This window comes from Marmota marmota, unplaced genomic scaffold (assembly GCF_001458135.2).
Source record: "Marmota marmota marmota unplaced genomic scaffold, marMar, whole genome shotgun sequence".
Classification (NCBI taxonomy): Eukaryota; Metazoa; Chordata; class Mammalia; order Rodentia; family Sciuridae; genus Marmota; species Marmota marmota.
This window is the reverse complement of record NW_026000241.1, coordinates 5740733-5762297: the sequence shown is the minus strand read 5'-3', so window position 1 is coordinate 5762297 and position 21565 is coordinate 5740733. Positions and strand designations below refer to the sequence as shown.

General features: G+C 53.7%; 1 protein-coding gene across 2 annotated transcripts; it reads left to right on the top strand.

Annotated features, from left to right (window-relative positions):
- Nucleotides 1-530: 530 nt before the first annotated feature.
- Nucleotides 531-20814, top strand: Haus8 (HAUS augmin like complex subunit 8). 2 transcript variants are annotated; one of them, XM_015489226.2, is made up of 11 exons: nucleotides 531-749; nucleotides 3598-3662; nucleotides 5727-5782; nucleotides 11144-11225; nucleotides 12884-12976; nucleotides 13312-13406; nucleotides 14374-14439; nucleotides 14531-14689; nucleotides 16046-16187; nucleotides 18630-18771; nucleotides 20405-20814. In XM_015489226.2, exons 1-11 carry the CDS (start codon nucleotides 721-723, stop codon nucleotides 20601-20603), a joined length of 1128 nt encoding a protein of 375 aa, XP_015344712.1. In that variant the 5' UTR covers nucleotides 531-720; the 3' UTR covers nucleotides 20604-20814. The 2 variants fall into 2 exon arrangements, with proteins under 2 accessions (XP_015344712.1, XP_015344713.2); XM_015489227.2 differs by lacking the exon at nucleotides 531-749 and adding an exon at nucleotides 10757-10871.
- Nucleotides 20815-21565: the final 751 nt, after the last annotated feature.

The window sequence follows — 21565 nt, the reverse complement described above, 5'->3', positions numbered from 1 at the left end:
TCACACTTACTGAGCGCCCACTGGGTGCCAGGCGCCGCTGTCTCAGACACCCTTTAGCGCTTGGGTCGCGAGCAGAAGCCCCCAGGACCGTCCCGTACCCTTTCCCCGCGACCGCACCCCAGCTGTTCTCGCCACCGGCCTTGCCCCCTCGCCCAGTCTGGGCCTCTCAACTCCGCCTCCTCGTCTTCCCCCGCTCCCAGCCCCGTTTCCTGCGACCCCCCAATTACCACTTAAGCCACGTCCTCTTCGGAGAAGCTGCTCAAAGCCACAAGACTCACCCCCCCACACACGCCCACAAGCTGCCTCACCAGCTCCATCCCTATCTACTTTTCCCTTCTTCGTCTCGCTTCCACCCAACCCCGCAACCTCTCCACGACCCCCAGCCNGCCGCTCCGCCCCGCCGCGCCCGCGCTCCCCGCGCGCTCCCACTTCCGGGTTCCGGAGGGGCGGGGATGGGGCGTGACGCCAGCGCGCCTGTGGGCGGGGCGCCAGGAGGCCACGCCCCTTCCTTCGACCGCGGCCACCGCCTCCCAGAGGTGGTGGGTGAGACTGTTCGAGGCGAGGAGAGGGAGGTTCTCGCGCAGGGAACTTCGGCTTCGCGCTCGGCTAGCTCGTCCCGGCCCGTGGCCACCCCTCCTGCAACTCCGCAATATGGTCCAACCCGTGGCGCGGGGGCGGGCCCAGCCTTGGAGAGCTGGCCTTTGAGTAGAAGGCGGGAAAATGGCGGATTCTTCGGGGCGCGGCGCCGGGTGAGTTGAGGCGCCGCGGGTCTGGATTTGTGGAGTCAGAGGGACGGGCCTGGTCTAGGGCCGGGCTAACGGGCAGCGGAGCTGGTGAGGGGGAACCTTGGAACGAGTCCAGATCCGACCCGTGGGAACCGTGCAGGTCCCTTGAGGCCCCGGAGACTTGCGGCCTCTGCGCACGGTCAGGAACTCGGCACTGGGCAGGGCCACGAGTTCGAGTCCCGCGCCCTCCGCTTTGATGCGTGGTGACCCTGGGGCAAGTGGCTTGACCTCTCGGTGCCTCACTTTCCTTCTCTGCGAAATGCAGCTGACGACGCCATTCAGCCTTGAAGGCTAAGCTTAGACGCCCCGTGGAACAGTGTGGTCCTTCATTGTGAGCTGTGCGGCCACTAAAGCATCTCCTTTCATCCTTCCAACCTCTTTATTCTGTGCTCCCCATTTATAGAGGATATAGTAGACACTCAGGGAGGGTAGGTCGCTTGCCCAGGGTCCCCCAGCGGGAACAAGAAAGAGATCGCACACTTAATAGACGATGGGCAAATGGGCAAATTCCTGAGGCGGTGCTCATCTCCTGTGTTCACTGGCTAATGTTTATCGTCCTCTGCACAAACTGAAATGACATGGGCCAGTGGGAGCAGTCATGGACGTTTCCGCCACCTCCCCTTGCCCTATTTAATTGGAAGATTGACCATAATCCAGAGCCTTGGATTAGATCCCGGAGGGACTCTGCTCTGTCCCCTCTGATTCCTCCAGTGTTGCTGGTTTGGGTTCCTGGTTCTGGCTCATCCCCGACTCTCCTGCACCCGCTCAGCTGATTAGTCAGCGATTCCTGTCCCAAGGCCCCTTCTATCCTATTGCATCAGGCTTTGTTCACTCTGGTTTTAAGTGGAGGTGGGATGCAGTAGCGTGAAGTGAACCGCCCCACAGCACATTCACAGTCTGTGAAGCCATCTCCTGGATTAGTGTTTCCGAAAATCTCCATCACTTCAAAAGGAAACTGGTCCCCATTAGCAGTCACTCTCCCTGCCCCGCCCCAAATACTGGAGCTTTATCAATTCTGGACATGTCATATAAGGGGATCATATCCTATGTGGTCTTTGTATCTAGTTTTTTTTACTCAGTTTAATATTTTCAAGGTTCATCCTTGTTAAAAAGTCTCATTTATTTTTAGGGCTGAATAATACTGTGGCTTTCTTACTTTTTAAATTTTTTTTTTGTAGTTATAGATGGACAGAATGCCTTTATGTTATTTGTTTATTTTTATGTGGTGCTGAGGATCGAACCCAGTGCCTCACGCATGCTAGGCAAGCGTTCTGCCACTGAGCCACAACCCCAGGCCAGCTTTCTTACTTCTTTAAAGGAGTTTTGTAGCACTTTCTAAGATTTCCTTCTGTGTTCAGTCTTGTGTTTCCAATTGTCACTCCAGGGGCCCTCAACTTGGGCACTATGGACATGTGGTGCCCAGTCTCAGTTCTGACGGAGCTCATCCTGGGCATTGTAGGGTGCTGAGCAGCATCCCTGGCCTCCTCCCACCGTGCCCGTAGCACCCCATCTGTTGTGGTGGTCTATAATGTCGTCAGATCCTGTAGGATTAGTGTGTTTATAGGTAGAGGCACTGGGGTGCTTCCTGTCACACTCTCCACACACTCATGAAGGAGAGGCTTCGTGAGCACACACATGCAGCCACCCGGGCACCAAGAGGCCGGTGGAGGAAACCAGCCTCACCAGCACCCAGATCTCAACCTTCTGTCTGTTGTGTAAGCCACCAGTTTGTGGTGTTTTACACCCTAGGCCAACTAATAACACTGGCCTTGGGGCACAGTGAGGGGGCAACAGCCTAGGGGCCCCTGTCCTTTCTAGAACTTCAGAGACCATTTTCCTGCTACTTGCCAGTGGGCTTCATGAAACATCCCCGTGACATTGTCCAGCTCCTGCTTCAAACTCTCCCAATCCCAATTCCCTGTTGCCCACAGCAGGGCTCCACCTTCTGCAGGCTTGGGTGGAGCCAGAGCGCCCCTTTTATGTATAGCTGGTGAGCTAAGAATCATTTCTGCATTTTTAAACAGTTGTTTATAATCAAAAGAAGATTTTGGGACACATGAAGATTACATAAAATGCCTCCGTCTGTAAATAAAGTTTTATTGGAAATATCCCGCCCATTCCATTCTGCCATCCGTGACTGTTCAACCACGAGGCCTACAGAGAGGCGCGTGTTTACTGTGCGGCCCTGTAGAGAAAGCTTGCCCTCCTTGACTTAGAGGAACAGGTCCAAGACCCCGAGCCCCACACTGAGAACTCTTCCAGCCTGCCCCTACTCTGACCTCCCCAACTTCATACCCTGTCCACCTTCTTCCTTTCCTGCTCCAGGCCCTACTGAATCCTCGTCTCAGATTGTCCTCTGCCATAAATGAACCCTCTTTGCTTTTCATACCCTTCTACCCGCTCTGGACCTTCCTCATAAGGAAGGTACAGATTGTCCCTCTGCAGGAAGGAACTCTGCATTTTGTTTAGCACAGTATCTTCAGGAGCATACAGTAGGCACATAAACATCTGAGGAATGAGTAAACCCGTGGCTAATTTGAGATCTTCACACTTAACAAAAATTCCCTCTCTCCTCCAAAGCTCCTGTCATTCTTTACTCAGCCCAGGAATTTGGCTCCACCATGAGGCCCATGTGACCGTGACTGCCTCGCTTCCTGTTGAGGTGGCCCAGCCTCACTAAGATTGTCCTTGGGCAGCACAGGGACTGGGCTGTCCCCAGGAAACCCTGGCTGCCAGCTGGTGCAAGCTCCTTGCCAGCTCCTCTGTGCTTCTTGTGCCACGAGATGAACAAGACCTTTCCCCTCTCTTACAGGAAGGCTTCCGTCGCCGGTCCCAACCCCGCTGGTGGTGCCAAGCCAAGAGGAAAAAGAGCACAGGGTGAGCACCATTAGGGTCTGTTCATCTAAAAAGTGGTTTTGTTGTTTCATTAAGTGTTTTGCGTGGGGGAGGAAAAAACAGGCTGGAGAAAGGGGGCGGTGGATTCACTTCCTCACAGTCACACTCAGGGGATTCTGAGTCTAGTTATCTCTGCACTGCAGCTGGGACGTGTGGGAGGTCACTGCAGTGGTCACTTTGGGCATCGGGGTGCTTTAGCCATGAGCATCCCCGGGGGTTTGTCCAGGATACATCCCTTGATAACACGGGCGTGGACAGCCCGCGTTGCCCTCGTCTAGAGCCAGTCTGCGTTTGCACTGTGAAAACATGCCCGTGTGTCCAGTGCCCACCTGTGCGTCTGGCCTCACTGTTTCCAGCGCCCACCCTGTTGACCCCCGGCAGTGCCCAGTGTGGACAGTAGACCTGGTCTCCTGAGTTGGAGGTAAGGACCTCCTCAGTGTGTGCCACGTGGCAGCAGCTCTTCAGAGAGCTTCGGCTGAATTTTAGTTCCAACTGCGGGCGGGGTCGTGTGGAGAGCTTGGTGGTTTTTCTCCGTGTTGCTCTGGGGATGGAGCCCAGGGCCTGCCTATGCGAGGCAAGCGCTCCGCCACGGCCCTCTCCACAGACCTGCCTGTCGACGTAAAGTTGCGCCCATCGGGCCTCCACTGTCCACAACAAGCGGTTTGTTTCAGTTTTCTGGAAACAGGAAACTTGTGTCCCCACTGTCTGTGACAGCCAGAGCCTTAGATCCTTCCAGTTGAACAGAACTGCTGAAGGTATTACGAAGACTCGATGCAGGATGGCCTTGCTTCCTTGGAACTGGCAGTGTCCTTTGGCCCTGCCTCTTGCTCTGTCCACTGACAGCCCCTCAGTGTGCCTTGGTTTTGTCTCTGTATCCCACCTGGATCTAGCCTTGATGGTTAGTTAGGTGCCTGCACCATGAGAATGGCTTTGGATTGCCCCTGGCACCCACCTGTCCCAGTCCTCCAAGCTCTGCTCACAGACACCGCTCGTGCCCCCTCGGAGGCGCCCTGGTGACTACCCAGATCCTGGACAGACTCGGGCTCCCTGTTAACCGTGGGCATGCCTCCTTTCCTCTGGAGATTGCAGCTACCACCCCAGGCCCTGTGGCAGAATCCAGTGTCGCATGATGATGCGGCTGAAGTCACAGTCTCGCCCAGTCAGACTGTCAGGCTTTGTGATGTTGGCGTTGTCACCCTCCAGGGTCTCTTCAGTACAAAGGAAAATCACTGCTCTCTGAAGGCACCTCTGAAAAGTGCAGCATCATTCATTCGATGTATTTCTGAGCACCCTCTCCACCCCTGGCATGGAGTGTAGCAGTCAAACATCCCTACCCTCGGGGAGCTCGAGGGGAGAGAGGGCGGGAGGGAGCATCAGCAGCCTAATGAGATGCAGAGACCATGGTGGGTGCTGTGGGCAGAAGAGCAAGGTGGGCCCGGGCGGTCTAAGCTGAGCGGAGCCTGCTGGGTCGGGGTGGCAGGAACAGACCTAGTGAGAAAGCTGCAGGGCCGTCCCCAGGGGATTCTACTATGTCTGCAGAAGACCTGGGCTCTGAGTGTCTCAGGGAGGGTCCTGAGCTTGGTGTATGAGGAAGTGAGCCGGGTACTGTGAGTGGGTGGTAGCACCCAGAGAGGGGAAGGGACTCTTAGGGACACATCCACAGGACTGAGCCGTGGGACACGGAGGAGGCCCTCAGTGAAAATTAATTCTTCCTTCCCCTCCCCCACTTGAGTGCACTTGCTGCTTTAGCTTTTGGGCAGAGTCCTCTCCTTGAACTTCTTGGATCCTGGCTCCAGAACTCTGTGGCTCCACCTTAGCTCAAGGACCTGCATACAGTATGTGTCCAATCAATGTTCTTGCATATGGTTGGTGTCCCATTTATGCTTGAGGACGTTGCAGGACATGATCTGAGAGGAGCAGAAGGAGTACTTCCTCTTCTTCCTGTTGTTGAGCTGCAAGGGCTGATCATGTGGGAGACTGGGTATGTGTTGGGTTTACACAGTCCTTTGTTGATTTCGTTATAAATCAGCAGTGTGTCCTCCACAGGTGGAAGAGTGGTCGAGTCTCGATATTTACAGTATGAGAAAAAAACAAGTAAAAAGGTAATAAAATATTCAATTCAACGTCTGAACCCATTCTGACTATAGTTCTGAGTCACTTGGAATTTGGAGTCAAGTCATGTGAGCCAGTCTCAACCTGGTCCTTAAGGAAGCATTTTGGGGTCTTTGTCTAGGTGCCTCTGAGATCTCCACCCCTTCATACACAATTATGAGTCTTTGTTGTGAGTGGCCAGTTGCTTTAAGATTTCCTTTTGTAAAACCATGATCTTGATTGAAACAAAATTGTTCTTGCCTTGCTATCCAGTACATTAGTCACCCCTAGTTTCAAGACCACCAGTGCTTTGCAGGTAATACCAGCATTCATCTGTCCTTTCCTGCTTTCTGCCCCAGTACCTTCTCTGCATCAGTACTCACGCATGTTAGGGCTGTTATTAAGTAAAATAAGGGTTACTTGAACAAAAGTACTGTGATACTGCAGCAGTCAGTCTGAAAACTGAGATTGTTAGTAAGTGACAAGTAACTAACAGGTGGATAGTGTATACTATGTGGATACACTGGACAGATGATTCACATCCCAAGCAGGATGGTGTGGGATTTTATCATGCTACTTGGAACAGGACAAAATTTTAAAACTTAAGGATTATTTCTAGAGCTGGGGTTTTGGCTTAGTGGTAGAGTGCTTGTCTAGCTCATGCAAGGCACTGGGTTCGATCCTCAGCACCACATAAAAATAAATAACTAAAATAAAGGTGTTGTGTCTGACTCCAACTAAAAAAATATTTTTTAAAAAAAGAATTATTTCTGAAATTTTCCATTCATTATTTTCACTGTGGATCACTTTTAGGATTCTGAAGCAGTCCTGGGCTTATAACTAAGCATTTAAAAAAAATTTTTTTTTTTTAGTTGTAGATTTTATTTATTTATTTTATGTGGTACAGAGAATCAAACCAGTGCCTCACACATTCTAGGCAAGCGCTCTGCCACTGAGCTCCAACCCCAGCCCTAGCTAAGCATTTTTTAAAAAAAGACCTGCCGTGTATTGGAGGAAAACCATGGGAGGAGCGACATGCTTCTCTTACCCATTATTAGAGGGGAGTTTAGCAAACTACCATGTAGCCACTCAGTGAAGCCTTCACACCTTCACGGGAGATGCTTAACCACACATGAACGTGCTTGTGTGAGGTTACTGAAAAGTCAGCACATCACCTAATTGCACACTCTGTTTCAGTGGAACCTACGAAGAAATGGTGAAAGGCAAGTTGGGTTGCTCCTCTGCTTTCTAAATCTCGGTTTGTGATGCACAAAATTCAGTTAAATACTCATTTCTGCCACCTGCCACATGCTCTGTACAGGGTGGGTGGTGGGTGGCAGGTTCCTAAGAATGTGATGTGAGATGTCGCTTGAGGAAAAAGGCAACTTTGTCACTTGGGGTTCCCCTCCTTGAAGTGATTTTCAACAAAGGCCACAGTCCACAGTCACAAGTCTACGTTGCCTTGAAAACTTTGTTACAGCGCCCCCGTGTGGCTGTGGCCGGTGTCGATCTGGAGCTTCCAGAGCATTCTTTTTTTTTCTTCTTCCCATTTTTAAAATCAAAGTTTAATTAACAGAGTCACCTCCCCCTGCTGGGCATAGGCTCTACAGGTCTTAATAACGCAGTCTCAGAACCTTGTCCACCGTCCAGAGAAAGCAGCCCACCCCAACCTCACCCTGTGGGAGCCTCCGCTCTCCTGTCCCCAGGCAGCCACAGACTTGCTTTCTGGTCCTGCAGTTAGCCATTTCCAGAAGGCCGGGTCAGTGGTGGGCATGATGGGTGGCCTTAGGCCTCTGGCTTCTGACCCCCAGGTGCACCCGCCGCCCTCCGTGTCGTGTGCGATGGTGGTCACTTCCTTCTTAGGGCTGCGTCAGTGCCGCTGTGTGGAGGGACCACCTTCGCTGGTCCAGAGGTGCTAGTTTTCCATTTTGGTGATCATGAGCAAACCCACTACTGGCCGAGTATCCCTTATCTGACTATTTGAGACTGTAAGTAATTCAGATTCTGGAGTTTTTCACATTTTGGAATATTTGGAGAGGCTTTATGGGTTGAACCCCTATGATCAGAAAATCTGAAACCTGAAACATTTTGGGCACCATGTTGGCACTCGTTTTGGATTTTTGATTTGGGGGTTAGGGACGTCTAGCCTGTATAAACATCTCTCTGCGTTTGGGTGGACGTGTTTTCATTTTTCCCAGGAGCAAGGTGGCTGGCTCGTTGGAGGTGTGTGTGCTTAACTTTACAAAAGGTGCACCATTTTACATCCCACCAGGCACATAGGAGAGGTGTCGTGTTTTCTTTTAAATCTTAGTCCTGCTGGGTGTGGAGGGTGTCTCACTGTGGTTTGATGTGCGTTTCTGTAGCAGTTGATACTAGGCATATTTTCATGTGCTTATTGGTCATTCTTATATCTTTTTTTTTAACTTGCTTTTCTGTAGTTTAGGTGCAGCATGCCTGTATTGTTTTTTATTTATACGTGGTGCTGAGGTTCGAACCCAGTGCCTCACATGTGCTAGGCAAGCGCTCTGCTCTGGGCCTCAGCCCCAGCCCTCATTCTTATATCTTTGGTGACTTGTCTCTTCAAACTTTTTGCCAGTTTTTAAAGTTGGGCTGTTTTCTAAATGTTGCCGAGTCGCTAAGGTTCTTTCTGTAATCAGCCCTTCACGCAGGGTGCAGACCATCCTCACAGTCTGCGACGGCCTGTCGCTCTCCTGAGTGCCTTTGAGGAGGGAGAGGGCTGGACTGTGATGAAGGCCAGCCTCAGTTTCTGCTTTTATGGGTCGTGCTTTATGTCTTATCTAAGAAGTCCCTGCCCAACCCAAAGGTTGTGTCCTGTGTTTCCTTGCAGGTGTTTATGGTCTTGGGTTTAACATTCAGGTCTGATACATTTTGATTTAGTTTTCCAGTATCCTGCCATGTTGGAATCAAAGTTCCATTGTTAGTGTGTGGGTGTCCAGTTCAAGCTGCAGCTGCTGAAATAACTTTCCTTTCCCCATTGTCTTATCACCTCTTTTTTTTAGTACTAGAGATTGAACCCAGGGGTGCTCGACCACTGAGCCCCATCCCCAGCCCTATTCTGTATTTTATTTAGAGACAGGGTCTCACTGAGTTGCTTAGCGCCTTGCTAAGTTGCGGAGGCTGGCTTTGGACTCCCGATCCTCCTGCCTCAGCCTCCTGTGTAAAGTGAGGCTCTTATCTCTTGAGTGACCAGGTGGCCATTTGTGTCCGCGTCATTTCTGGGCTCCATTTTTTCGTTAGTCTGTGGTCTTACAGCAGTCCCCACTGCCGCGGCTGCTTAGTAGCTTTGTCCTTAACTAAAATCAGGTAGATTAAAACCTCCCATTCTGTTCTTTGCAAAATGGTTTCGTCTTTCTGCCTTTTTGTGGAACATTTAAAATAAGTTTTTCATTTTCTCAGCAAAACTGTGGCTGGAGTTCTGACTGTATGGCGTCAGAATCACTGTTGGGAGAAGGCCATCCGAATAGCCCGGAGTCTTCCAGACCATGGACACGGCGAACCTCTCCATTTACTTAGCTCTTCTCGGACTTTTTTCAATAGTGCTTTGTACTTTCCAGTGTTTAGATCTTACACATTTTTATTGGGTTTGTATGTAAACATTTGTTGGTGTTTAGTGCTGTTACACATGGGATTTTTGTTCTTGACAGTAGAATGCACTTTGACACATACATGAATGGATGCATGGTACTTTTTCAGATTCCAAACTTGTTCCTTGCTTAGAGAGAGGATCCATGTTTTCACATTGACTCTGTGTTCTGCAACCTGCTGTGTTAGAGTTCTCCAGAGAAACAGAATCAGGAGATATATTTCATGTTTATGTATGTGTGTATAATTTACATTGTATTTCTATTTATTACATAGAGATTTATTACAGTAAATGATTAAATCTCTCATGTAATGATAAAGCCTGAGAAGTCCCTTGATCTGCTGCCGTCTTCGAGCCCCAGACCAGGAAATCTGGTGTTGTCACCTGGTATGGGATGAAAGGCCTGAGGACTAAGGGTGTGGGGGGTGTGATCCTAGTCCAGGGCCTGGAGGAGGTGAGATGTCCCAGCTCAGTCAGACGGGCAGGAAGCAGAGGAGCGAATTCCCTTTCACCTTCTCCCCCTGCTCAGGCCCTCAGGATGGCTGGCAGTGGCCATTCATGTTGGGGGGCCACACCCAAGATACACTCAACCATGATGTTTAACCTGGCACCTCGTGGCCGTTCAAGTGGACACACAAAATGACCCATCACACCTGGTACATTTCTTTCTTAGTTTTGATCATGATTTTGAGGAAGTTTGGGGGTTTCTATGTGAAGAATCATGTCTTTAAGAAATAAGTCTTAGGATGGGCACGATGGCACCTGCCTGTCATCCCAGCAGCTCGGGAGACCGAGGCGGGAGGATCAAGAGTTCAAAGCCAGCCTCAGCAACAGGGAGATCCTAAGCAACTCAGTGAGACCCTGTCTCTAAATAAAATACAAAATAGGGCTGGGGAGGTGGCTCAGTGGTCGAGTGTCCCTGAGTTCAAGCCCCGGTACCTCCCAAGAAAAGAAGTGAGTCTTATTTTTTCTTTTCCAACCTGTTTGTCTGTAATTTCTTTTGGGGAGGCTGTTTGTTTTGGGTTTCTTTCTTTGTTGCTTTTGTTGTCTGTTCTGAGCGGCCCTGGACTGAGCCCCTCGGTGCTTTACACTGAGCTGCATCCCTGCCCTTTATTTTCCATTTGGAGACGGGCCGCCACGTCGCCCAGCCTGGACGTGACTTCCAAGTGGCTGGGGTTATGGGCACGCGCTGCCTCACCTGGTTTCTCTAGCCCTGTAGAAGGTTGTGTGTTGTGTTTTTTTTTGTTGTTTGTTTGTTTGTGGTTTTGTTTTGCTTTTTGTCATTAGGATTATAAGAGCAGCACTGGGTGAATTGCATGCTTATTTTTGGTAATTCTGAAGATTAATACCTGCATAAAAACTTTGTTTTTTTTTTTTAAAGACCAAGTAATATGTTCTCACCAGAAAACAAGCAAATACTGAAAAGTATACAGAAAAATCCATCCCCTGTCACCTGCCATACCAAAGATATAATGTGCAAACCATGTGCTGTGCATGTGAGTGTCCCCATTTTGACAAAATTTTTATGTCCTGTATATAAAGATAAAATTTCAAAACTCCTAAATCTCTCTTTCGCCTCAATAAAGAGCAGGTACGTACTAGTTCAGGTGTTTCCAGGGCTCCCTCTCAGGAGGAAAAGGGTCTTGTCCTTTTGTTTTGTTCGTTTCTTTTGTTTTTTGTGGTTCTGGGGGTCAAACCCCGTGCTGTACCTCTGAGCCACACCTCCAGCCCTGTCTCGTCCTCTGAATGTCACGTGTTCTTGGCACAGGCTCCTGCAGCAGATGCATTGAAAGCCAGCGGGAAGGTGCCTGAAGGTGGAAGGAAAGCCACCCTGCTCCAGAAGAGCAAAGGTGGGACACACCCTGGGCCTCGGGGTTGGGGGCACGGTTGGGGATTTTGTTTGAAGCGTGCAGTGTGGAGGCTCCGGTTCTTTCTGGGAAGCACTGAAGAAGGAGCCAGGCAGCGTTTGATCAAGGACAGGTTAGGGGCACACAGGGAGGTGAGGAGGGGTGGCGGGGAGGCAGGGAGGCCACTTCCTTCCTGTGTGGCCCCAAAGAAGAGCTGTTCTGCCATCGAGGCTCTTCCTGCAGCAGTGGCTCCTGAGTACACATCTGTGTCCCCACCAGCACTCCTGGGGCATACAGGATGGGGAGCCTCATCCTCCTGCCACCTCACTGCCCTGGGTCGACCTTCCTCGTCTCCTGCGCTGGAAGCAGTGAGGGACTCTCCTGTCCTCTCCTAGAAGCTGCCACCAAACAAAAGGAGCAGTTTCTAGTTTTTCTGATTGTGGATGTGACGTGTATTCATCAGGCTGGATGGTGCTCGTCCACTTTTTGTTGATGTAACAGGATAACCGAGCCTGGGTGATTTACCATTTTTTAAAAACGAGGTTGATTTGACCCACAGTTCCGAAGTCCAAGAGCATGGCCTGGCTTCAGGTGAGGGCCCCGTGCTGCTCCTCGCATGGTGGGAGGTGGAGGAGAGGGAGAGGACACGGCGCTGACCTGCTTTACGTCAGCCCTTCTCATGAGGACGAGTCCAGACATCAGTCCTCCTAAAGCCCCACCGCCTCGCCGCTGTCCCCTGGGGTCAGGCCTCAGCATGAGCCCAGACGCAGCGGCCTGAACCCACACCACTGGGCTCTCCTCTCCTCGATGTCACATCCGGTTTCTCAGCTGCGTGGCTCATTGAATGGCCTCCTGCTCAGTTCCAAGCTGACGGTGTGTTGCTCAGACCGTCTGTTGGCGCTTGCAGTGTCCCGAGCCCTGAGTGACTGCATGCTGGACAGCACCGCTGCTCTCAGCCCGGGGAAGCCCAGTTTGGCCATTTTAAATCCAGGCTAAAAGACGAAGGGACTCCTGGGAAAATGAATGGTCCAGAACCTGCAGGGGAAGGATGGCGAGGGCAGGACGCGGCCCGATGATGACACTGTCACATCTTGAGCATCTTGCACACCGAGTGGAAGGGCTTCTTTGCATCTTTTTGTAATAAAGAACGTCTCTTCTAGATCACAGGTTGAGCAGTCCCTAGTCTGAGATCTGCAGAACTCCAAAATCTGACACTTTTTGTGTACCAGTGTGACACCACAATGGGAAAATTCTGCACTGTGATACTCTTTCATGCCCAAGACTATTTTTTTAAATATTGTGTGAAGTTACCTTTGGCCTGTGTGTCTAAGGTGCATAGGAAACATCAACCAGTTTTGCATTTAGACTTGGGTCCCATGCCCAAGATATCTCATTTTGTATACGCAAATGTTCCAAAATCCCAAATCCTAAACACTTCCGGTCCCAGCCATTTCAGATAAGGGATCTCGGCCTGTGTTTAAAACACGTATTCAGGTGGGCTGGGAATTTCCGCTGTACGTCAGCCTTTCCTACTACTAGGCAGAAGCTGGGTATTTGGAAGCGAGTGGTATCGTACAACAGGTTGCCAACGTTCCCTGATGTAGACGTTGAGTGTCTCGCTGCCCCTGGTGCTGACTTGGGGGTTCCTGTTTGGACCACAGATGGCAGCGGGACCATGAAGGGAGACCTGCAGTCCACGCTGCTGGAAGGGCATGGCACAGCCCCGCCTGACCTGGATCTCTCCGCCATTAATGGTAAATGGTTCATCTCACCTCCTCTGTCCCTGCTGGGTCAGTGGGCTTCCAAGTAGAGAGGGCCCCTGAACCATGGTTTCGGATTTTCCAAGTTCATGATGGTGCCAGGACACATTGAATCAGGATCTTCTCTTGGGGTACGTGATGTGCAGTCCAGTCTTCTGTGATGCTGGGCAGCAGGACACAACTTCCAGTCAGCGCCAGGACCACAGGGGACACCTCAGCCCCTCAGTGTGCTGTGTGGCTCAGCTTGGCTGCGGGGGAGGCGGATTCAGTGCCAGAGGGTGGTGGGATGAGCTGTGCCGCTCAGCTTCCGAGACCCCTCTTTGTCTCAGACAGGAGCATGGTCAGGAGGATTCCACAGCTGGAAAAGACCGTGGCGAAGAAAACTGAGTCGACGTCATTTATTGCCCCGCGGAAAAAGAGCCCAGTAAGTGTCCAAGGTGAAGGGGCAGCTGCCAGCAGGTTGCGCCCTCTGACTTAGTGCTGGCCCTGCCGCAGCTGCTGCCCGAGGCCCAGGGCTGCAAGAGCGATACAAGACCACAGACGTTCTTAGGTCCATCGCAGAGGTTGCATTTATGGGTATTTGGAAGCAAGAGTGCAGCTCCGGGGGTGCAGCTCAGGGGTAGAGCGCTCGCCCAACATGCAGGACCCTGGGTTCCATCCCCAGCTCTGCCCCCCACACAAAAATATTGGCTTCTTCTCTGTGCTAGTGCAGTGCTAGGCAAGGGTAGAGGCCAGGCGCTGTCCCCTGGTGGGAGGACGGCTGGGCCTAGGTCTCTGCAGGGCCTGGATGGGATTTTGGGCAGGAGTTCTGGTTTAGCGCCTGGTCTGTGGCCCTCCCCTTACTGCCTGGCTATTCCCTCTCCATCTCCTGGCTTCAGGAGGCCACCAGCCCTCTCTTCCTTCTCCTAGAGCACAGCTCCCAGAGACTAAATAAATGGTGCACACCTGTAAGCCCAGCCCCCCCAGAGGCCGAAGCAGGAAGGTCTCAGATTCAAACCGGCCTCAGCAATTTAGTAAGACCCTGCCTCAAAATAAAAATAAAAAGTCTGGGGACGTGGCTCAGTGGCAGATTACTTGTTGAGCACATGAGGGGCCCTAGGTTCCGTCCCCAAACCCACAAAAGAAAACTTTTTTTTGATGGAGAAAGTGCCTGTAGCGGAGCTGAGGTTGTGGCTCAGCAGTAGAGCACTCACCTAGCACGGGCAGGGCCCTAGGTTCCATCCTCAGCACCACATAAAAATAAAAGAAAGGTATTATGACCACCTACAATTAAAACAAAATACTTTATAAAAATAAAAAAAGAAAGTGCTTGTAGGTTTGGGTTCTGCTCGAGGGAAGCGAGCTGGGTTTAATTTCTTGGGATTCAAAAGGGTCTTGGTCTTTTTCTCAAGGACCCAACAGAAGTGATGGAGATGATGGAATCCCAGACGTTACTGCTGAGCCTGCTGACGCTGAAGGTGACAACCTGTTCCCACGTGACGTGTGCTCGGGGACCTCCATAAACTGCAGCAGGGGTCCCCGGCCTGAGCTCCTGTTTCCACTGAACAGATGGAGAACAGTCTTGCTGAGTTTGAGGAGGAGGCGGAGAAGAACTTGGTACTCGTGTGCAGAGAGGCGGCGGCCCTGCAGGAGCAGGCCCACGGGCTGCGGCGCAGGCTCCTCCTCTGCCAGAGGACCCGGGAGCTGGCCGAGACCCTCGACGCCCAGGTCAGGTGTGAGTGACGTGTGGTGACCATGGCTCCGAGCAGAGGGTTCCTGGTGGGGTCATCTCACTGGGAACACTGGTGCATGGTGGGAGGGAGCACTCACTGGACATGTCCCTGCTCGCTCCCTCTGGCGGGACTGGCCTCTGATGCCAGGGTACAGGACTGGACCAGAGGACGAGGTTATAACATGGAGCAAGGGCCAGTGAGGGACCCGTCCCTTCCCTACCAGTGCACAGTCCCTGGGCGCCGGCCAGTCTTGTGTGACTAGAGGAGGACATGCTCTGGCCCACCCTGCAGGGTCAGGGTGCTGGCAGGAGCCACTCTCTCTCCATGCTGTGTGGTCAGCACTGGGACAAAGGTGTCCGTGCCAGGGAAGGACACAGCCAACCCTGGGAACCCAGAGCCAGACCCGGGACAGGAGGCCTCACCCAGCGTGAGTCTCCTGTGGTGGCCTGACAGAGGACTGCCACCTCCGAGGCCCGGCACTGAGCGCTGTTCTTTCCTGGTCTGGAAACCTGCAGGCTGGGAGCCGGGCACTGGCAGGGCAGCTCTGCCCAGGGCCGTGAGGGAGGGTCTGTGCTGGCCTGTCTCTGCCTGAGCTGTCTTTTCATGTGTCCTCCCTGTGTCCAAATTTCCCCTTTTGGGGGACCCAGTCATGTTGGATTGGGGCCCACCTGCTGACCTTCTTGGGGAGCATCACTTTTTTAAAGACCCTCTCTCCCAACAAGGTCACGTCTCGAGGTCCTGGGAGTTAGGACTTCAGATACAAATTTGGGGGACATATTTCAGCTCGTAACACCAGCGTGCGCCTGTGAGCACCCTGCAGCCAGGTCCTGGGGCTGAGCACGCCCAGGTCCCTGTCCTTATGAAGCCTTAGTGCAAGGAAAAGATGATTCAGTGCACAGACACACCGTCTCACAGCCCAGAGAGGACCTGGCCTGTGTGCGCGGGGAAGCAGGCCGAGGGCCAGGGCTGGGCAGTCCGGGTGTTTTGGGCTGAGTGGTCTGTGATCCCAGTCAAGCCTTTGGTCTGGGACACAGAGAAAGGTGGACGTGGTTTTGTGTGAAGAGCCCCGGCCTCCTCAGATCTGCTGGTGCCCCTGGCCGCAGAGAGTGAGAGGAGCCTGCTGCACCCTCAGAGGCTTCTTGGGCACCAGGACCCCTAGGGGTTGGTGGAAGGACGGGGCTACGTCTCAGGCTTGCACTCTGGCGCCCGAGGACGGGAGGGGTGGCTCGGTGGTGGAGCACGCGCTTAGCTGGCCCAAGGCCCTGGGCTCCATCCCAGAAAAAAAAAAAAGGGAAACTACTCCCCACTGGTGTCCCAGGGCCTCCTCACAGCCCCCTCCCTCCTCCTGCAGATGGAGCTGCTCAGCCCCTTCGAGGTGGTGTGTGAGCGCTTTAAGGAGCAGTACAGGACGTTCGCCACAGCCCTGGACACCACGAGGCACGAGCTGCCCCTGAAGTCCATCCACCTGGAGGGAGACGGGCACCAGCTCTTGGGTAGGAAATGGCACCACGTGGGGGGAGCAGCGGGGAGACCCGCCCCAGCATGGCAGTGCTTCCCGTGTGCCCGCAACCTTTGCCCTCTGGTGCCAGTGTGACAGGCACCCTCTCGCCATGGAATGACAAGGCCCTGGGGGCCAGCGAGGCTGTGCTTCCTCCAGGGTCTCGGCCTGCACAGGCCACTGGGCTGGGGTTGGAGGCCAAGGCTGTGGGGTCCAGGGGGACCTCCTTTCCTTCTGAAAGGTGTCCACAGGGCAGCTGCGTCCCCTGAGCCTGGGTCCCTAAAAATGTGCCTTGGCAGTAGGAGGGGAGATGGACAAAGTCACCAGCTCCTAGTTTCCCCTCCCTGCAGGGCCAGGAGGTCCTGTTGAAGGCTTTGGCGAGCCTGGAAGCTACGGGGCAGGGTGAGACTCGCGGTGGGTCAGGCGTCTGTCCAGGCGTGTTGCGGGGGCCCAGGACGCACCCCTCCACCTCCCTAAAGTCAAGGAGGAGGGCTTCCCTGGATCTGAGAGCACCTGCCTGGTGGCCTGCTCTCCCCAGCCTTTTCTGCGGTGTGACTCTTATTTGGTGCCAGGGATGGGACCCAGGGCGCATGGTGGGCAAGCGAGTACCGCCGAGCTCCACCCCAGCCTTCATGGTTCTCACTGGGCTGCGTTGCCCAGGCTGGCCTCGACCTGGAGCTCAAGTGTCCCCCCCTCAGCCTCCGGAGTAGCTGGAATACAGGTGCCCCTGGGACATCTGGTTATGTCATGCGTCCTGAGACTTGTGGCCCGCTCACTTGCTGCGTGTCTGTACGTACACAGGCTGCATTCTCTCCCCGTCTTGTGAGCGTTTCTTTTTTCTCCTTCCTTTGTTTGTGGAGGGGCTTCCTGGGGATTGAGCCCAGAGGCGCCTTACCACTGAGCCGCATCCCCGGCCCTTTTTACTTTTTTATTTTGAGACAGGGTCTCACTAAGTTGCTGAGGCTGGCCTTAAGCTTGTGATCCTCCTGCCTCAGCCTCCTGCGCCCCTGGAATTATAGGCGAGTGCCACCGTCCCAATTCTCATGAGCGTTTCTCTTTGTTGGAAGAACACATGGGTCACATGCCCATTCTACAGCTGCGTGTGACTTAGCCCTCCCTTCCTGGGTGAGAATCAGTGCCCAGGGTTCTGTTTTATGGTTGGTCATTCTTGGCTCCATCTCTGACATGTGCCTTAAGTGGTCGCCAGGCATTGGACCAGGGACTACGAGTTTTCTGTAGCTGCTGGAACAAATGACTGCAGACTGCGTGGCTTAACACAAGGGAAGTGTGTTCCCTCAGTCCTGGAGGCCAGAGCCTGAAATCCAGGTGTTGGCAGGACTGGTTCCCTCCAGAGACTTGGGGAGCGTCTGTTCCAGGCCTCTCTCCTGGCTTCTGATGTTGGTGGCAACCCGCGGCATCCCTTTCCTGTGGCCATGACACTGCAGTCTCTGCCTCCAGCTTCACGTGGCCTTCTCCTGAGTGTCTCTAACTGAACCTCCCCCTCCTGGAGGTCCCTGGTCATTGGTTGGAGCCCGCCTGCTGACCTCATCTCTACTCAGTGACATCCACAAGGATCCTATGTCCAGTTAAGGTCACTTCATGGTCCCTGAGCTTAGGACTTGAGCATCCTGTTTGGAGGACATGGTTCGGTCCACAACAGGAAGCAGAAGAGGACATGCAATTATAAGGCTCTTGGAAGCTTCCCAGAACGTGTCCCTGCAGTGAACCTGGCCTGCCTGTGACGTGCCGTCTCAGCACAGGTGGCATGTGCTCCACGGCCACAGGCGTCCCTTGCTCATGCTTACAGAGGTGCTGAGGACAGGGAAGAGGGACGGAGGGCTAATAGTAAGTGGCCTGGGCCTGGCCAGAGGATGCCAGACACAGCCGTCTCACGGACAGCTTTGACACAGGCTGCAACACCACAGTGGTGTTGCAGTGACCACCCACATGGTGGACATGCCTGTCCCAGGACCTTGGGCCACGTGATCCCAGGCTGGCTTAGTCCACGTGCTTCTGCTGTAACGGTGCTGGGGTCACTTATGATGAACCAGTGTGTACACTGGTTTGTGGATCTGGAGGCGGGGACATCCAGTACCAAGGGGCGCATCCTGCGAGGGCTTTCTGGTCTCATGGTGGAAGAGCAGAGGGTGGGTGGGGGACCCGGGATCAGACTGGCCATACCCTGAAGCCCCTCTGCAGTGGGTGCTGTTACGAGGTCCCCAGGCCTCCTCACCTCACAGCACCCCTGCCTGGGGGACCCAGTTTCCAACACCTGCCTTGTGGGTCATCCAGGCTGGGGCACAGCTGTCTTCCTCCCTCCCGTGGCCCCTCAGCGTGTCGCGGTGATGGCCCCAGCCTCACAGTGCACTGAGGAAAGCCACCCACACTCAAAGCGCCCGTCCCTTGATCACCCGCTGACAGCCCCTGTCCCCTCCAGATGCTCTGCAGCGTGACCTGGAGACCACCCACCGTCTCCTGGGGGAGCTGGGCGTGGGCAGTGCCGAGGAGAACGAGCAGGTGCTGGCCCTGCTGCGCGAGCTCAGGGACGCCACCTCGAGCAAAGACCTGGAGCTGCAGAGGTACCGCTGGGCCCCGAGGGCAGGGGGGGAGCAGGGCTGGGGCGGGGGCAGCCTCCCAGGCCTCTGCAGGAGGGGAGCGGCCAGCAGGTGTCACTGTCGTCCCCTGTGGCACCCGTCTGTCCGGAGCCTAGAGTTCATTTTCTAGCTCAAGTCAGTTCTGAGAACAGGATGCCAGGTACAAAGGGGTCACAGATGTCACAGATGGGGACTAGAGTGACAGCACCAGGGACCAGCAAGGCAGGGAGGGGGACCACAGAAGAATTGAAACCCACCTCTCAAGAGTCCCTGTAAGTCCCAAGCAGCCAGATGGGAAGGGTGTCACATCCGTGTCCAGCATTCAGGTGACCTTGGACCAGCCCTGCTCACTTTATTTGAGTTCTGGTCTTTGTTCTCTGCTGTGCTGCGGCAGGAGCGGGGCCTTGAGCACCTGGGCCAAGCGCTGCCCTGGGCTGCTCCCGGCTCTGGAGGGTGCTTTCCCAACTTCCTGCTGAGCTATAAACACCACAGAAAAGGCCCAGGCCCAGCGGAGCAGCCGGCCGCCTGTGCAGAGCACGTGGCCTTGGGGCGCCAGCCCGCATCCCACAGGGTACAGCAGCCTCACTAAGGACCTTTGGTCACCTTTCCAGCCATGGGTTCTTCCAGAAAAGAACCTGTTCCCCTGGCGCAGTGGCCCGTACCTGTCATCTCAGTACTGGGGAGGTTGAGGCGGGAACGTTGCAGGTTCAAGGCCAACCTGGCAACTGAGCCAGACCCTGTCTCAAAATAAAACAGAAGGGGCTGGGGCTGGGGCTGGGGCTGGGGCTGGGGCTCAGGGGCAGATGCTCGCCTAGCACAGGCGAGTCCTGGGTTCCCTCCTCAGCACCACAGAACAAGACAAAGAATCTTGTTTCCTCTTCCTTTACAATCGTACGTACAGTTCCTGAGATGCCTAGAATGTTTGAAGGGACTCATAAGAAACAGCTGTCACCTCTATGGCACTTCTCTCTCCCATGTGTGGCCCTAGGACAGAATCAGAGGATACACCAAAGGTTTACGGAAGGTGAGGGTCACAGGTGCAAGGTTAAATGTGCAGGTCTAGTATCACCGGTGGCCTGAGGGCCGGGACTCTGTTCTGTTCAGGGCTGTACCACGGGCTCCTAGGACTGCGCCTGACACAGTGTTGAAGCTTCCCAGGTGCCAGTGGCCCTCTGTCCTCGAGACTCACATCTGCAGATTTAACCAACTGCAGGTCAAAAATATTTTTTAAACAACTGCATCCGCACAGAACATGCCCAGACTTGAGTCACGGTTTCCTAAATCACACAGTAGAACAACTGTTCAGGCATGTACGTTGTACCAGCTCTCCTACGTCATCCAGAGACAGTCCCACGACTGTGCAGGGCGTGTGCAGGTTCTTAGCAAGTGCTGTCCCATGTCACAGGGTAAAGCGGGGCTTCTGGCAACCCGAGTTCCTGGCTCGGCTCCCCGTGGCGCTGAGGGCTGCCGGGCTTCGCTGAGCCCTGGCTCTCCTCAGGCCTGCCTGGGCTGCACTGGGGTCCCACGTTGCCACCCCTCGTTCCTCTCCTAGGTTCTGGTTTCTTTAGGTCGTGGCCATAGAGGGGAAACGTCTCCGTTCATTCTCTTGTATTCACAGGATCTTCTCCCAGGTGCTGGAACTTTCTGCTGAGGCGAGTAAAGAGGCAGCATTGATAAACCAGGAGGTCTGGGAAGAGGCCCAAGGCCTGGGGACCCCCAGCCAGTGGTACTTCAATGCAGATGGCACCTTCGGGAACCCTCGGGGAGAGCCGAGAAGCACGGTCCTCTCCGGGGACAACAAGCCACATGCCCAGTGAATCCCACGCAGGCCTGTCCCCTAACCCAAGCCAAGCCCTTCCTTCCGGGAGTTGGGAAGAAGACCCATCTTGTGCCTCTTTTGGGGTGGGGTTCGCAGTGACTCGTGGCGTCAGACACTTGAGCACTTTACAGGCCGTGTCAGCGGCTCGGCTGTCTTGGTGTTTGTGATGACCTCGTTTAATGTTTAGGAAATAAAATGTTTGCATCCGGGGTTCTTGTTTTCTGTGGAAGTGGACAACTGGGAGGTCTGTGTTCAGGTCCCACTGAGCCTGGGGACCTCCACAGGTGACAGGTTGGATATCTCCTCTGTGGAGGGTTGGGACCAGAGCTGTGTGGATTTCAGGTTTAGGATGTTCACATGCGTGACGTGCTGTCGTGTGGCCTCCATGAGGACTTCATCACTAGGTCGAGGTTGTTTTTCTCTTGATGCTGGTGGTGGAACCAGGGCCCTGTGCATGCCAGGTCCACCCTCAGCCCTAGGTCCCAGTTTTATAATAGTGGACTAGAGAAGCGTCCCCCCTCAACATAACGACCACGCCCAAACGTTCAGCTACAGGAGGCCCGGCCTCTTCACGTGAAGCAGCCTCGACATTCCAATTTTCACCTAAAGTTGTCCCCCAATTCTCCAGTCTTAAGGTGTGTGGGCAGCTATAACAAAATACCGTAGACCAGGCAGCTTCTAAACAAAACAGTGGAGGCTGGATATCCAAGATCAAGTCAGTGTCTGGTGAGGACCTGCCTCCTTCAAAGATGGCTTCCTTCTTGCCATGTTCCCACGAGGTGGAAAGGTCAAATGAGTTCCCTTGGGCCTCTTACAAGAGCACTGACCCCGTTCACTGGGGCTCCCCCCTTAAGAGCTGCTCACCTCCCAGAGGCCCCACCTCTTTTTTTAATTGTTGATAGATCTTTATTTTATTTATTCTTATGTGGTGCTGAGAATTGAACTCAGTGCCTCACACAT

Bases quoted from the DNA above. Each gene is read 5' to 3' on its own strand.
- Haus8 (XM_015489226.2), top strand. From the start codon at position 721: ATGGCGGATTCTTCGGGGCGCGGCGCCGG. The intron at 750-3,597 runs GTGAGTTGAGGC...CCTCTCTTACAG, and splicing joins TCTTCGGGGCGCGGCGCCGG to GAAGGCTTCCGTCGCCGGTC. The intron at 5,783-11,143 runs GTAATAAAATAT...TTCTTGGCACAG, and splicing joins AGAAAAAAACAAGTAAAAAG to GCTCCTGCAGCAGATGCATT.